This window comes from Cajanus cajan, chromosome 3 (assembly GCF_000230855.2).
Source record: "Cajanus cajan strain Asha chromosome 3, NIPB_CcT2T_4, whole genome shotgun sequence".
NCBI classification, from domain to species: Eukaryota; Viridiplantae; Streptophyta; class Magnoliopsida; order Fabales; family Fabaceae; genus Cajanus; species Cajanus cajan.
In genome coordinates, this window is record NC_138519.1 from 28,368,352 (window position 1) to 28,382,365 (window position 14,014).

General features: G+C 32.1%; 1 protein-coding gene across 2 annotated transcripts; it reads left to right on the top strand.

Annotated features, from left to right (window-relative positions):
• Positions 1–5,709: 5,709 nt before the first annotated feature.
• On the top strand, positions 5,710–12,705 carry LOC109808085 (auxin transporter-like protein 4). 2 transcript variants are annotated; one of them, XM_020370912.3, is made up of 9 exons: positions 5,710–6,376; positions 6,729–6,951; positions 7,061–7,246; positions 7,336–7,448; positions 7,547–7,730; positions 7,841–7,938; positions 8,528–8,735; positions 10,525–10,782; positions 12,186–12,705. In XM_020370912.3, the coding sequence occupies exons 2-9, from the start codon at positions 6,772–6,774 to the stop codon at positions 12,414–12,416; spliced, it is 1,458 nt and encodes a 485-aa protein (XP_020226501.1). In that variant the 5' UTR covers positions 5,710–6,376; positions 6,729–6,771; the 3' UTR covers positions 12,417–12,705. The 2 variants fall into 2 exon arrangements, with proteins under 2 accessions (XP_020226501.1, XP_020226502.1); XM_020370913.3 differs by having other exon boundaries at positions 5,710–6,163.
• Positions 12,706–14,014: the final 1,309 nt, after the last annotated feature.

Genomic DNA, 14,014 nt, shown 5'->3' on the forward strand with positions numbered 1-14,014 from the left:
TTCTCTCTTGATAAGTGCGAGTATTACATTTTCACTTCACTCTTATATTAAAATATCTAATTTAACTTAATACAATCAAAGAATATTTATTATTCACTCACTTGATAGAATTTTGCAAAATATATAATTAAATTTATATTTGTGTGTGTGTCAACAAGCATATAATTTATGTAAATATAATATGTAACAACCCAATAAGTTCTTATACTTTATAATTCAACAACTAGTAATGAAAAATATAAAGTTAATTAACTATGATTACCATGGAAATAGTTCCTAAATATACATGCAACATATATATATATATGCGTGTAACTATGATTACCATGGAAATAGTTCCTAAATATAAATATACATGCAATATATCTCTCTGTGTGTGCGTGTGCGTGTATGTGTGTGTGTGTGTCTGTGTGTCTGTGTCTGTGTGTTTGTGTGTCTGTGTGTGTGTGTGTATGTGTGTGTGTGTGTGTGTGGGTGGGTGGGTGGGTGTGTGTGGGGGGGGGGTGTGGGTGGGTGTGTGTGTGTGTGCGCGCGTGTGTGCGCGTGCGCGTGCGTGTGTGCGTGTGTGTGTGGGTGTGGGTGTGTGCGTGTGTGTGTGTGCACGTGTGTGCGTGTGTGCGTGTGTGTGTGTTTGGGTGTGTGCGTGTGGGTGAGTGTGTGCGTGTGGATATTTATATTTTTGAAACAACTACTCTCTTGTCCTAGATTAATCAACACAACTCAACACCACGCCTTAAACATGATTAACATAGCTACCATAACACTACTCAACATACAACTTTACTATTGTTCAACTCTCATCAACTTATAACTATGAGCAACATAAATATCAACAATCATCATACTATATCAAGATTTAATGAACTACAAAATCATAAACAACATACTACATGAGAGCAATTCAACTTATCACATGCATGTTCAACATTTAGTCAAATATTTAGCAATTTTTTTTTTCATTCAACAATTCACACCCAACACCACTCTCCTAGTGTCCAATTTCATTAAGGCAAAGAATCTGTAGCTCATCCATGTTCGATGCCAAACTATCCATGCTCAACGTAAATGAGGCAGATAACCCCTAAATTAATTATGCCTAGCATGGGCAAACCCACGCTCGACCTCGTTCAAAAAGAGAGCCTTTTCTTGACTCATGTCGAGTGTCACAACATTGGTGCCCAACGTCGATTAGGCATAGAGCTTCAATCACGATCATGCTTGGTGCCACGCACTTGGAGTCCAACGTCACTAACTCTAAGGACTACAAGGGTATCCACACCCAACACCTTTCAACCCACACTTTGTGTGACCAAGTCAGAGAGTTCTCCTCTAACTCATGCGCGACACTATTAATCCTACTCTTGGCGAGAGTGAGATAGAGAACCTCTAACCTGCATCATTCATGCGCTATGAAATTATGCTTGGCATGATGATGAATTTTGCACTTGGCAGATTCACATTTTTGGGTCTCCGCACCTAAAACTCAGAAAAACCCAACATGCAATGCCTGATATTACAATTACAATATAAGCATTTCATTTCCAACCAAAATAACCACATGCGACCAAGAATGACCACAGTTCACCTAAAATATCTCCAACATGTTTAAGAATCCCAGAACCCACAATATAAGAGTTCTACCTCATAATCATCAACACAATTGTGGTTTAATGACATTAAACAGTATACAACATTGATACTAATCAATTCATCAATGATTCAAGTTGTAACTTCTCTTACCTCTAGTCGTCCAGACAGTAGAAGTTCAAAATAATAGAATCTTTCAAGACTCTGCACGACTAAATCATGTCTATGATCCTCAGCTCTGGAAACTTCAAAACTCAACTAAATTACTACTAATTATCAAAAACGGATCCTAACACCCTTTTGAAGTCTAAGAAAAAAAATAAAAATGAATGTGCTACATCTTATACTCTCTTCATTTCAAAATATTATGACTCATTAAAAAATACTCAATTGATATAAGTTTAACTAAAATATTCTTGATTCTTTAACTATAATTATCATAAATTATTTTACAATTTTTTTTATACATTCCAACCATTAACAATAATAAATAAGAGTAAATTATATATTACAGCTATACTAATTAATATAAATTAAAAATGCTATTTTTATTGCTGATGTTTCTTTTCAATGCTAAAATTATAAATTATTCTCTTGTAGGGACAAATTTGAAGAAAAAAATAGAAAAGTTAAAAAAATAATTAAAAAAAGTGATTAACAAGACTATTATTTTGATAGCCACTAGTTACGACATGATTAAAACCCCAACTCAGGTGAATTAGCATGCAATTGAATCAAATTATTTTATTATAGTATTAAATTAAACTAAAATTTCTAATTTGATTTTGTAAACCTAACTTTTTGAAACGCTTAATCATTACTTACAGAAATAAAGATATTTAGACTTTTGCCTCCAATCAAGACACTCAGTCCAAGTATAGCTTATGAGGCTATTTATGAGGTCAACATAAAGTTATGGATTTATGAGAATGTTCCACAGAGTTCAAATACATGATGGACATGAGTGAGGTGCTAAAGATCTTGCACAGGACTCTTGGCAAACTTGAAATGCTTTTATTTATTTATTTTTTTTGCAACGCTTGAAAAGCATTTTGGCACTGAAAAACTAGCGTTCCAGCCGAATGAATAGGTCAAGTTGACTTATAAATACACCGGTTTCACTCTGAGCGGTTTGTATTAAATTCATTTTCACCTATTGACTGTTTCTTTTTTCTTTTACTAAAGACCTGTTTGAATAATCTTATTTAGGCTATGTGAGTTGAGGAATGAAAAGTGAAGAAAAGAAGCCGAAAAAAAAAGAAAGAGAAAGAGAAAAAAAAAGAGTAGAAAGTGAAATGATTTTTTTAGATTACTGATTTGATAGAAAGTAAAAGAAAAAAAAAGAAGAAAATGACATAAATATTTTATATAAAAAATAAAATAAAATTCATATACATAGAACAATGTTGTCTCTCTTCAAACATCTCTATCCATTTTCTTCGCAATTTGGATGAATAACTTTTTCGATAAGTACCGTTATAATATTATTTTTCCTAATTATATATATTTTAACATTTTAGTACGTTAGAATTTAGTTAAAATCTATACACATGTTTTTTTTCCACCTCCTACTCAGGTCGAATTTGTTGTGAGTTAAGTTGATGATTTGAGTTGATATACTTTGATACCTCTACATTTCACACTAGATAAAGATTTTAATTAAAAATATTTTTTTTTTCATCTTCAATTATTCATTCCCTTTTCAATTGAATCAAACGTTGCATAAAGGTACTTATTTAATAAGAAAACATGAAAAACTTATAAACGAAAATTAACTTATTTCTATGTTAATTCGTAGAATTTTTTATATTAATTTTTCAAAAATTATTTTTAATTTTATGTATAAACTAATTTAAACTCATAAAAAATTATTTTATTTATTTTACCTTTTCCTTTTATAAATATTTATGAAAAAATTTATTTAAACATACCTAAATTAAACGTTGGCATTGTCACTAGAGATGATAACGGGGTGAGTCGGATACGGGTTTCATGATACCCGTCCTCGTTTTCACGACTCAAATCCATTCCTATTTTCGTACTTGTACCCGCCGCCTGTCAGGTATATAATTTTTGTCTTCATCCCTGTCGGGTATCAGATATACCCGTACTTGTATCTATAATTTTTTTATATATATATAAAAAGTACATAATATTTTTAAATTATTTTTCTATTATATTATAATTATAATTATAATTAAGTTATTTCTTTATCTCATATTTTAATTAAGAGACTTCTTAATAATTAAACAACTATAAATATTTTATATTATAATAAATAATTACATATAATAAAATATTAAAATTCTTTAACACAATTAAATCAAAGATGAGTATTAAACCGGAAATGAGAATGAAGATAAGTACAGAGACAACATATATACTCGTACCTGTACCCAATTTAATAAATCAAACTTTACCTTTACTCGTACACGTATCTAATCAAATCAAGTATTTTTCATCAAAATTAGAACGAGTTTAGATATTAAAAAAAAAACAATTTATTTGCCATTCCTAATTGTCAATGTTAGAGCTTGACATCCATTGCTGTATCTGCTTCCTTTGATACACCGTAGATTTCATTTTGAAATTTTCAATTTTTAGAAAATTACTGCATCGAAGCAATTATTAATCATTATCATTGATTTTTACTATCCCATATATACTTGTGCGTAGGTTGTAAAATATTTCATCTGTTTCTAATACTATGGTTTACATATAGTGTGTTTTTTAAGGGAGATAATCTAATATAGCTTCAAACATTGTGTTTTCGTAACTCGTGGCAGTAGAAAATGTGATTTGATCTATATACTTTGGGTGGTAGTGATTTATAATATCTTTTAGGCATAGTATTTAATACAAATATTGTCATATAGTAGTATAAAAAATGAATAATAGAAAAGCAAAAGTATAATATAATAAATCAGTTGATGGGATCGTTTGGGGACACCAGCTGACTACGAGCGTGATCGCATTCGCTCATAAATTATGGCACATGAATTATTTTCCATGGCAAGTGTGCGCCACGCGCAGCATGCGGACAATGGAGTCACTGTCTTGCAATCGATTAGGGAACACACCCAACTTCATGATTAAATTCACCATCAATTAAATATATATACTCATATTCATAATACCTTTCTCGATGTAAATTAACAAATTTTAAATAATGGCAAATACTTAATTCGGATTTTCAATTCCTCAAATAATTTAATTATTCACTGAGATTTGGATCTGAGGATTGGGAGCATAGACGGACAACTAAGCAGCATGTTAAATTCAACTACGGTTAAATTGGGAGGCAGAGGAGTCAAATTGAAGTTTTTTTTTTCTTTCTAATTTATAAAAATTTATATAAAATTTCTATCAATTTTGTTGATAATTACTATTAGTTAAAAAAACCTGACTAATTACTCAACAATTTTTTTCTTGACTACGTTTTTCATCACTCATACCAACAATTTATGGGTTAAATTGATGTTTTAAAAGTTCATTTTAAGGTTAAATATTTTATCAAAATTGCAACGTACATATAGTTTAAAATTTTAAATACGATCCAGCTTCAAATGGTGCACATGACATCGCATTTATTTATTTTTATCTCAAAAGCTAGATATATGCCGAGTAAACATCAAGTTTCTCCTGTTACATTCGTATTAATTAGCAGTCTCAACTTTATGTTACAAGCTTAGGTATCTTTTCCTTTCAAAACAACTATTTTGTCAACAAAAACATTACTTTATCTTTAATCTACATAAATTAATTTTTATTTATTTATTTTATAACAAGTTCATGTATTACTTCCTATAAGTTGGAATAAACACTTTTAAATATCCTGAATTTTTTATACAATGCTTATCGAGAATTAGTGGCTTTACATGTGATGTTTCTCTCCTCTCTCCATTTTGCTAACATAAGCAAAGTAAGTTGTATATGGAAGAGTATAAAAAAACCAAGAAATGAAATCTAAAACAAGAAGATCAAGTGGGGTATAATTTTTTAATTATTAATAATTTGAATATTAATTTATTATCTTAGCCGTTGAAGCTGCTTTTGATTCAGTGACTCCAATTCTTACTGATTAGAACAACGTCTCAGTCCCTTTGATTTTCGAAATTCTGTGTCATCATTCATCACCACCAAGAATCGAATCAGAATTTGGAACAATCGGTGAATTGAGTTTTCATCCCTCTCATCTCCACCTTTCTCCGTTGAGTTTACAAAGAGAAAAAAAGATAGCCACAAAAAGCAACACGAGCATTATTACACAGTACTTGCTTGGTTGCTTCACACTTTCACGGTCTACTTTTCTTTTGGCTATATATTATAAAAACAAAAGCACCCCCCTTCCATTTATATATATCTGATTGAATAGTTACGAAAAGGGTCTTTTATATAGTTCATTTTATCAGAGTCTCTGAAGCCAAAATACAAAAACCACCAACTTTGTAACCCTGCAGAGTTTTCTGTTCTCTCTGGGGGATTTCGCTTTGCATTTTTTTGTGTGTCAATTGGTGGCGGCTTTAAAGCGGTGGCTATTATTGTGCTCAGTTTTTCATTTTTCAAGCTCCACAGGGTATAGTCAGATACCGAAGCTCGAAATTTCCTTGCATTTATTAAAGTTTTCTCTGCCACAATCTATGAACAAGGGATTCTTAGTCATCACTACCCCATCGCTGCCAGTGTACTAAGAAAGAAAAAAGTAGGAAAAAATAAAATAAAAAAAGGAGCATCTCTCATCTGAATTTTCTTCCTTCAAGCTTTAGTAGAAAGAGACATCTCGACCAAGGTGACTAGAAAAATAAAGCGATTATTATTAGTATTAGTATCAGATTTAGGATTGGATTTTCTTCAGCTTTGGCTCTCTTAGTAAAACTTATGTAAAGAAAGACTCTGTGCCCACTTATCAATTTTTTTTTTAATTTTCTTCTTTTCTCTGATCCCCACATCTCTTTTCTTTTGGATTTGTTTTGGGGGTGGGGGGGAACTGAAGTTCTATTTTTGTTATTATTTTTTATTTGGAATTCTGCAAAGGAATTTTCAGTTATCTGGATCTGGGGTCTTTCTTGGCTTTCGTTTTCTGGGGCTGCGTTTTATATCATGGTTTTTGTCTCATTTAGTGTCCTTTTTATGTATTTTAGATCCACCAGGATTTAGACACTTCTTTTGTGGGTAACGGAGACAATGTTGCCTCAGAAGCAAGCAGAGGAAGCAATAGTCACAAACCTCAACGAGACAGAACATGAAGTTGGCAGCACAAGGGAAGAAGAGAGGGGGCAAGACCAATCCTTGTTCAGCCTCAAGAGCATCCTTTGGCATGGTGGTTCTGTTTGGGATGCATGGTTCAGCTGTGCTTCAAATCAAGTAATTAAATTCCCAACAAAGAATGAAAACAAGAAAAAGAGCATCATAAAGTAACCACCTTAGTCTTTTTAGTCCATGTTTCAACACTGAAATTCCCCTTTTTGTGTAGGTGGCTCAAGTACTCTTGACACTGCCATACTCCTTTTCTCAACTTGGCATGCTTTCAGGCATCTTGTTTCAGGTGTTCTATGGAATCATGGGAAGCTGGACTGCGTATCTGATCAGTGTTCTCTACATAGAGTACCGCACCAGGAAGGAAAAGGAAAACGTCAGCTTCAAGAATCATGTCATTCAGGTTGGTCTTTGTGTTGTGTTTTCCTTCACAAGACTCCTTTTTTTATCACCACCAGTGACCAAATTTAATTGCACTGCTGTGGATTTCAGTGGTTTGAAGTCCTTGATGGGTTACTTGGTCCATATTGGAAAGCAGTGGGGCTAGCCTTCAACTGTACTTTCCTCCTCTTTGGATCTGTGATTCAGCTTATAGCATGTGCAAGGTAAGACCTTTGCTTCGATTTTTAAGGCAACTTGAAGTAACCTCAATTGGACTTTCATCTGATTCAAACAATTTTTGTTGCTTCCTTGATGCAAACAGTAACATCTATTACATAAATGACAAATTGGATAAACGGACTTGGACTTATATTTTTGGAGCTTGCTGTGCCACCACTGTGTTCATACCATCCTTCCACAACTACCGAATCTGGTCATTTTTGGGTCTTGGAATGACCACTTACACGGCTTGGTACCTTGCTATTGCAGCCATCCTTCATGGCCAGGTGATAATTAAACCACTTGTCTATAGCCACACCTTTTATGTTATCTTATTATACCCTTTGAATTGAAACAACGAAACAATTGGTCAAGTTCTTTCGAATCATGTTTATAGGTAGAAAATGTGACGCACTCGGGTCCAACAAAGCTAGTGCTATACTTCACTGGAGCCACTAACATACTATACACGTTTGGAGGACATGCTGTGACTGTGTAAGTTCACCTTTTCCTTAGCACCATCATGATCTTTCACTCGTTTTCTTCTGTTTTTCCACACGGCTTCTCTTTGCAGCTTTTGCCGGTTATCTCGGATTTCGAGATCTATGGCCAAAAACAAAAATCATGCAAAAACTGCTTTCTCTTGTGTTACTTTTTTTGGCTTCAAAAATAGTATTAACTCCTTATTTCTAGGAAAAATCCACTCTTCAATGACCATTATTTCTATTTTCTGTCTGGACGTCCTTTCTAAATTAATTAAACTTGGAATAATGAAAAATTAAAGTTTCATTGGGTGGTTGGTTCCTAACTTCTTATCTGCACAAAAGTTCCAGCTGTAGTTAATTTACAAGTTCGCGAACAAAGTACAACGAAGTCAAAAACCTTAATAGCTCTTAATAGTATCCCATAATTTTTATAATTTTTATTTTAAGACTTTTAATAACTATTTACCAATAATTGAAAATATATTAGATGTAATATTAATAACCCACTTCATTTATAGAAAATTCAATGATGATTTTATTGTGGTTTAATGTTCCTAGATCTTTTGTGCATAAAGTGATAATGGTGACAAATGTTGCAGAGAGATTATGCATGCCATGTGGAAGCCCCAAAAGTTCAAGTACATCTACTTGCTGGCCACTTTGTACGTTTTTACGCTAACGGTTCCGTCAGCAGTCGCCGTTTATTGGGCTTTCGGTGATATGCTGCTTAACCACTCCAACGCCTTCGCTCTCCTCCCCAAGTCTGGCTTCCGTGACGCCGCCGTTATCCTCATGCTCATTCACCAGGTAAGCTACGTGTATGCCTTTTTTTTTCTTTGGATAAAAAAGTGGTAAAGTCATGTCGTAAAGAGTTATTATGTTTATTTTAGAAAATATCAAACAAAACAAAACAACCGAACTGAAAATAAGTGACCACTAATGCTAACTTTTGAGTTGGGTTTGGACATATTAAAAGTACTAAAATTTGACTTTACTTTTGACATATTATCATAATAATTTTAATATGATTTTCTTACTATTACCTTAATATCCCTTTTTATCCGTACCCTAATTTACCTTTACGAAATTTAAATATATTTATTAAACATTATAATAGCTTTTAGAAAAAATAATTCCTAACTATCTATAGAATAAAAAACTATCGTCTCTCCTTAAAACAAGATAAAAAAATTCACTATCATCATGGACAGTCAATAAGACTATTACTGCCACTATTTAAAATTAAATACAAAAACCAAAAAGCCTTACATAATATCTATAACAAAAATTTATTATTGTATATATAAAAAAACAGTAACTACTTATTATTAAGTGTATATTTTAAGAATACGTCAATACATTATTAAATAATACTGCAAGATATTTTAAGTAGTGCTTGACCAGTAAAACATATTTAAGGATTCTGTAGACCGAAGTGCGTACTTTTATGAGCTATTATTTTTCATAATTATTTTAATATCATTTGTTTTGTTTCATACTTCTAATTTTTCTCTTGTGATTTCTCTTAATTGTAAAACTAAATATATAAAAATATTATTCTAACCTTTTTTTTTTCTTTTTCTGATTTTAAGAATAGCGCCTTCAAGTTCATATATTTCTATTATTAATTTCATATCTTAATTTATGATAAAAAAGAATCACATTAATCAACATTACTTTTACGTAGATATATCAATATAACAACCATTCATTATATACTTCACTTTACTGTGGGCCTAGGTAGTTCAATTTATTTAAGATAATATATTATATGTTTATTTCACTTCTTGAGAAAACTTTTGAAAAGTAAACAAATATTGTCTAGATTTAAATCAAAAGAAAAATGTTATAAATTAGGAGTGAGTAAGACTCGGTCAGTCTCACTAACCCGGTGCGGCTGGAAGAGAATTAAATGTAATGCATTGTTCTTTTAGGATGGATTTGGGTAATTTTTCATGTCGTCCCGATTAGATTTAATGTCACACATTCTTCTAAAAATTATAATTTCATTTTGAACAATTTATTAATAATAATACTATTTTATCTTATTTGTATAACATGATATTATATTTACAATGATATTATTTATTTTAAAAAATATATTGTAAATATATCTTAATTTTTATATTTCTTTTATTTTATAATTTAACTATACATAATATTAATATTAATATTAACATATTATGTTAAAATATTGGGTTGACTTAGTCTCATCTCATATTTTGGATTTTGATTGAATTGGATTCAAATAAATGACTTTGACAAAATCTCAATCTAAGTTGTCCAAAGACGAACTGGACCCAACCGGATCCTTTCTCACCCGTTATAAACTGTTATAGCTTTAACCCTGTTGCCATTTCCCCTTCTTTATCTTGTCTAATGCAATGATAAGTGTTATTGTTCAGCACAATAATAGCTAACGGCAAAATCCATTAATCTACCATTCAAAAGAAATGGATAATTCGTTGAATAATTGGAATTTCCTATATATAAAAAAAGAGATGAAGAGTTTTGTTGAACACAATGGCATGCATGTGGTGGATAAACTTGTATTAGTGAGTGACAGAAAATGTAATGTGTGTAAATATGAATGCAGTTCATAACGTTTGGGTTTGCGTGTACTCCGTTGTACTTCGTGTGGGAGAAGGTGATTGGAATGCACGACACAAAGAGCATTTGTTTGAGGGCACTTGCACGGTTGCCAGTGGTGATACCAATATGGTTTTTGGCTATAATATTTCCTTTCTTTGGGCCCATTAATTCAGCTGTTGGCTCTCTCCTCGTTAGCTTCACTGTCTACATCATCCCTGCCCTAGCCCATATGCTCACTTATAGAAAACCCTCTGCCAGACAGGTAAATCTTCTCATCTCTTTCCTTACCCCACCTCTTATGTCACTTCTGCCCCCATTTTAATCACTCTCTCACACTACCCATTCATTTTCAATATCATTTATATCTCTCTCTAAATTAGTCACAATCATCCAACAACACCGTGTTGCTGTGAAACTCAGCTTCATCTCTTAAATAACATCTTAATTTATGTATTATAAATAATAAACAAAAACATAGTTGAAATGAGATATTCCACTAAAAGTGAGTAAAAAGATTTTTTTTTGGCATAGATTTAGCTATTAGCAAAACCGATAGATATTTTGTACCAATAAGGTGTTAAAATAAAATAGTTACAATCACATATTTTAATGTTAAAATGTATATAAGTTTACCCAAGTGTAATTGTCTTCCCTATGTCAAAGCATTAATGTGTCAAAGCATTAATGTGTGACATTTGAGTGCACATACAATTAATGATGGTGTCTTCAGAGTTTAGATAAGATATGAAAGAAAAATAAAGGAATGAAGAGAAGAAAAAAGGTTAAAAGATAAATTTATCTGAATATCATTAGGGTCAACAGAAAAAAAATTATAGTGGTGTGAACAAGGTCTTAAGTTTGAATATCTGAATAAATTAAAAAAAATAAAAACTAGAGTGAGAGATAAAGCATATATGAGAAAGAGAGTGGGGTGAGAGTGGGAGAGAGCGGTAGCAGCAAATGTACAAACGCATTTAAGGCGTGGATTTGGAAATTTACGAGAAGTATTGAGGCTGGTGGTGGGTCATTTTCTTTTAGTTATTTGCTACAGTTGGATTATTGTATTGTACTATGCCTTTGCTGAGCTGGTGGAGTTGACTGATCTCTTACCCTAATAACTCAAATTGGGAAGAGAGCAATGATATGAGATTTACTTCTATACTGAAAGTAGGGATAAATATTTTCAATTTTTGATATGGAAATTAATATTTGTTGAACTAACGTGAGGGAAATTAGTTTCTAGTTCAGCAGGCTAGAGGATACATGTGGTAGTATAAAAAACTATCGATCATTAATTTTTTCTTCAAAGGCTGAAATTACCTTACATTTTAAGACCAGTTATTCATCTTAGAGCATTATTTTTTGTTATTTAATAATAAGAGTTAAATATAAGAAGAAAACCTTGTAAGAGGATTTAAAATAATTTATTATAAAAATGTTGAAAGTGACAAATGTCATGGATTTGAGCACAGTATTTGGGGGCCTCCCAAGATATCTTAGTTTAACTCCGTACAACCGTTGGAAATCTTGTTAAATCTCCAAATTTGCATTATTGCTGGACCCTTGTTTTGGGATTTTTCTGGGTAATACAACAGTAGTTTAGGAGCATCCTAAGTTATCTAACTTTTTCTTTTTTCCTTTTATTTTTCCCCTCTTATTTTGCAGAATGCTGCAGAGAAGCCTCCTTTCTTCATGCCAAGCTGGACTGCAATGTACGTCCTCAATGCATTCATTGTGGTATGGGTTTTCGTGATTGGATTTGGGCTTGGAGGATGGGCCAGCATGACCAACTTCATAAGGCAAATCCACTCATTTGGGCTTTTTGCTAAATGCTACCAGTGCCCTCCACCAGCACCACATGTTGCGGCAGCACCACCACCTCATGGCCATCATTAGAGGCAAAGCTGACTCATTATTCATTTCAACATAGTAGAGTTCAGCAACAATCACATTTCCCTCAATACTTTGTATTATACATGGGGGAGAATGTTGAATATACTTCCCTTCATATGATGTGTGTGCTGGCTGGGTTTTTTTTTGCATAAATTTGTCCTTTTTCTTTGTCATAATATAGTGTTTTCCCCCTCCCTTGTAAGATTAGTTGATTAAAAATAGTGTGTCAAATGTTATGATTCCTTTGCTATCAAGTGCATAGGCTAATTAAATTAAATACTATGTTTCGGTATCTTGCTTTGATGTACTCTTCTCTTTTCCTAAGGTTGAGCGATACTGTAAGATTTTGTTTGCCATTTCCTTTTGTAGTCTTAGATTGCAATCTCATTGCAAGATTTCGTGTTTCCAGAATATGCCTTAAAAAATTAAAATAATTTGCAATATTTGCTGTCTTAAAAGGCAACGTGGTTTGATTTTGAAAGGTTTGTGACATGTTCAATCGTCCCACTTAGGACTTTTAGATTCCTCTCATTCTTCATTCATAGTGAAGCAATGGGGCGTGGACCCTGTTCGTATTCACATGGACTACATGTGGCTTCATGTGCTTGTCACGTGCCATTATTACTTGCGGAACACATTATATTAAGATCTGTATAATGTATGATCTCATGATACATGAACCTCTCCCTTGAATACATGACCCTTTCATATGTTCATTAACTTGAATCAATTTTCGTTTATTTTTATCATTAGTTTTCGTGAATGATCAAGCCCTTTGACCCTACCCTACCTATTTACCCTGTTAATGTTGACCAATTTAATGCTCTAGTTCAGTTCGGTGCACATGCACCGAATATTTGGCAGCTGCGTTGTCAAGCTCTGATGCAAGCAAAGGAAGCACGTCAGGGAAGGAACATGAAATAAAATAAAATAAAATGCTAGGTTAGCAACAATATGATATTCTTTCTAGATACATGGAAGGGAAATTTTTCACAGTATTTCTAAGTATATTTTGGGGGTATGTGAAAAAATAAGTTAATTATCATTCATTGGATGATATTTAAGTTTGGTACTATAGTGAAATCATGCTAATTCCATGTTGAAACATATACATGAAATCTCCCAGTCAAATTTGACGTTAGAAAAATATATTCATAATTTAAAATTTAAAAGAAATATTTTTTTATTTAATTACTTTTCTATTTTATCGTTTTCTTACTAGTTTTGTACTCTATAGTTTTGTTTCTTGAGATAAAGTAATATTATCATGATAAATCATCACTCCATTAAAGAAATATTTTTACTAAAATTATTTTGGAGTGTGTCATTTTTTTTGTATTTAGAGATTTTTTGTTATTCACTGTTGATCTAGTGAGTGGACATATCTTGAGAGAGAAACATCACATTTAAAGTAATAATGAAGTGTGACATTTTATGTCTAAAGACATGGCCTTTGGAGTGTCAAGTATTTATTATAGGATCTATATTGGCTTTTGATTTTATTTGATTATCCAACTAGTGGTTATAATGTGAATTTTTTTGTGAAGGATATTATAAAAGTTTAGAAAATTTTTCTTTTCTTTTTATTGAAAAATTTCTTT

Coding starts and splice junctions, on each gene's coding strand:
- LOC109808085 (XM_020370912.3), top strand. CDS start 6,772: ATGTTGCCTCAGAAGCAAGCAGAGGAAGCAATAGTCACAAACCTCAAC. Junction 7,939..8,527: donor GGAGGACATGCTGTGACTGT/GTAAGTTCACCT, acceptor CAAATGTTGCAG/AGAGATTATGCATGCCATGT. Junction 10,783..12,185: donor GAAAACCCTCTGCCAGACAG/GTAAATCTTCTC, acceptor CTTATTTTGCAG/AATGCTGCAGAGAAGCCTCC.